We start from the raw sequence: 1,505 nt of genomic DNA on the forward strand, positions 1-1,505 counted from the left end.
AAGCCATAGACAGCTGCTCCAGCCCCAAGCAGAGGGCTGACTGCAATGATAACCAAGGTCAATTTCCAGCCACTGACAAATCCCAGTAGGAATCCACACACAAAGGTGGTTATGCGCTGGATAAAAATTGCTACTTGGTCAGCAATAGCCTCATTAATTTTGTTAACATCACTGGGGGAAAAAAAAAGAACAAAACAAAAACAAACAACAGAAGATTGGTGAGCACATATTTTGTTTGTGTTGCAGGTCTTGGCCACATTTAGGTTAGTTGCTTTTCCTTGGAGAGGGCCCTTCCTCATCCCTATTCTTTTACCATCACCCCTTAAAGACCCTGGGCTACAGTGAGAAAACACAATGCCTTTGCGATGGCAGAAGGCTTTTATGCATGAATAGTGCAGAGTCTTTTTGCAGGAAAAATTGTCCTGACATCAGACTCATTCACTGGCCACTCATACATGGCCCCATCCTTTGAACCAGTCCCAGCTGATTCAAAGGATGGAGCAGAAACATCCCAGCTGGGTGCAACTATCTGATAATGGAAAAAGAGCATAGCTGATGTAGCATTCCTCACATCATGGGGCACTGAGAATGTACCAAACTGCCTTTCTAAGGGGATAGGAAAAGGGAAGATGTATCTAACTTTCTTCAAGTTCCACCTTCCATCACCTTCCAGTTCCTCTCTCTACCCTATCAGGTAGTTTGTTCTCTACATCAGAGGGAGAGTGGGAAAATTGAGGGTGGCTACTTTATCACTGCAGACAAAAGGAAAACATGAAAGTTCTATCACATGGAGGACATTATTCAACCTCTTTGCAGCTGCAGAGTTCATCTGTTCTTTCCTACACGTTGCCAACACATAAAAAAAAGTCTTAAAGCAAAACAGTCATTATACTTCTGCCACTTGGCTACTACCTCATCTCTGAGATTAGAACTGGGAACTGCAGAAATAAATAGTGGCAAGTGGCATTGAGGTTTAAAGTGCAAAGTTGTAAACGCATTGGTATATCAAGTCGTCTGTTGAGTGTTGAGTCAGAAGAGCGTGTTTATATTTCTTCTGACAAATGTTTTTTTGTACTCAGGAAGCTTTTTGTAGGCACAGGACAATGTTGTTCAAAACCAAGGGAACTGTTATTTATCAGACAAATACATGCTTAGTTCCTACTTTTTCTAAAGAAATTCTTCACAGCAACTTACACTTGCCATTTATGCTTCATAAAAGCAACACCACAGAAAGTCATAGATACTGGTGAGTAAAGGCAAATAAAATCCCCTTCAGCTACAGAAAAATCCTCTGCAAATATGACTACTGTTACTCAGGCATGCCTGAACATGGAGCCATCCACAGTCAGCATATTCACCCCTCAGCCTTTAAGCAGGAGCTTCTAAGGAGCAAGCCTTAAACTCTGCTTTTTTCAGGGCTAAATATTTACCCAGGATAAGTTTCTCCAACTTGAGTCCCTTTCTAGAGGTAGGTGCTTGTATCTTCTTTAGCAGAAGATTAAGCA

General features: G+C 41.7%; 1 protein-coding gene across 1 annotated transcript in view; it reads right to left on the reverse strand.

Annotated features, from left to right (window-relative positions):
• Positions 1-1,505, reverse strand: part of ABCB11 (ATP-binding cassette, sub-family B (MDR/TAP), member 11) — a 38,171-nt gene that overhangs the window by 27,021 nt on the left and 9,645 nt on the right. The window contains 1 exon segment of the mRNA XM_009076158.1: positions 1-171. Within this exon segment, the coding sequence (XP_009074406.1) occupies positions 1-171 (171 nt within the window).

The sequence above is a fragment of the Acanthisitta chloris genome, unplaced genomic scaffold (assembly GCF_000695815.1).
Source record: "Acanthisitta chloris isolate BGI_N310 unplaced genomic scaffold, ASM69581v1 scaffold10906, whole genome shotgun sequence".
Classification (NCBI taxonomy): domain Eukaryota; kingdom Metazoa; phylum Chordata; class Aves; order Passeriformes; family Acanthisittidae; genus Acanthisitta; species Acanthisitta chloris.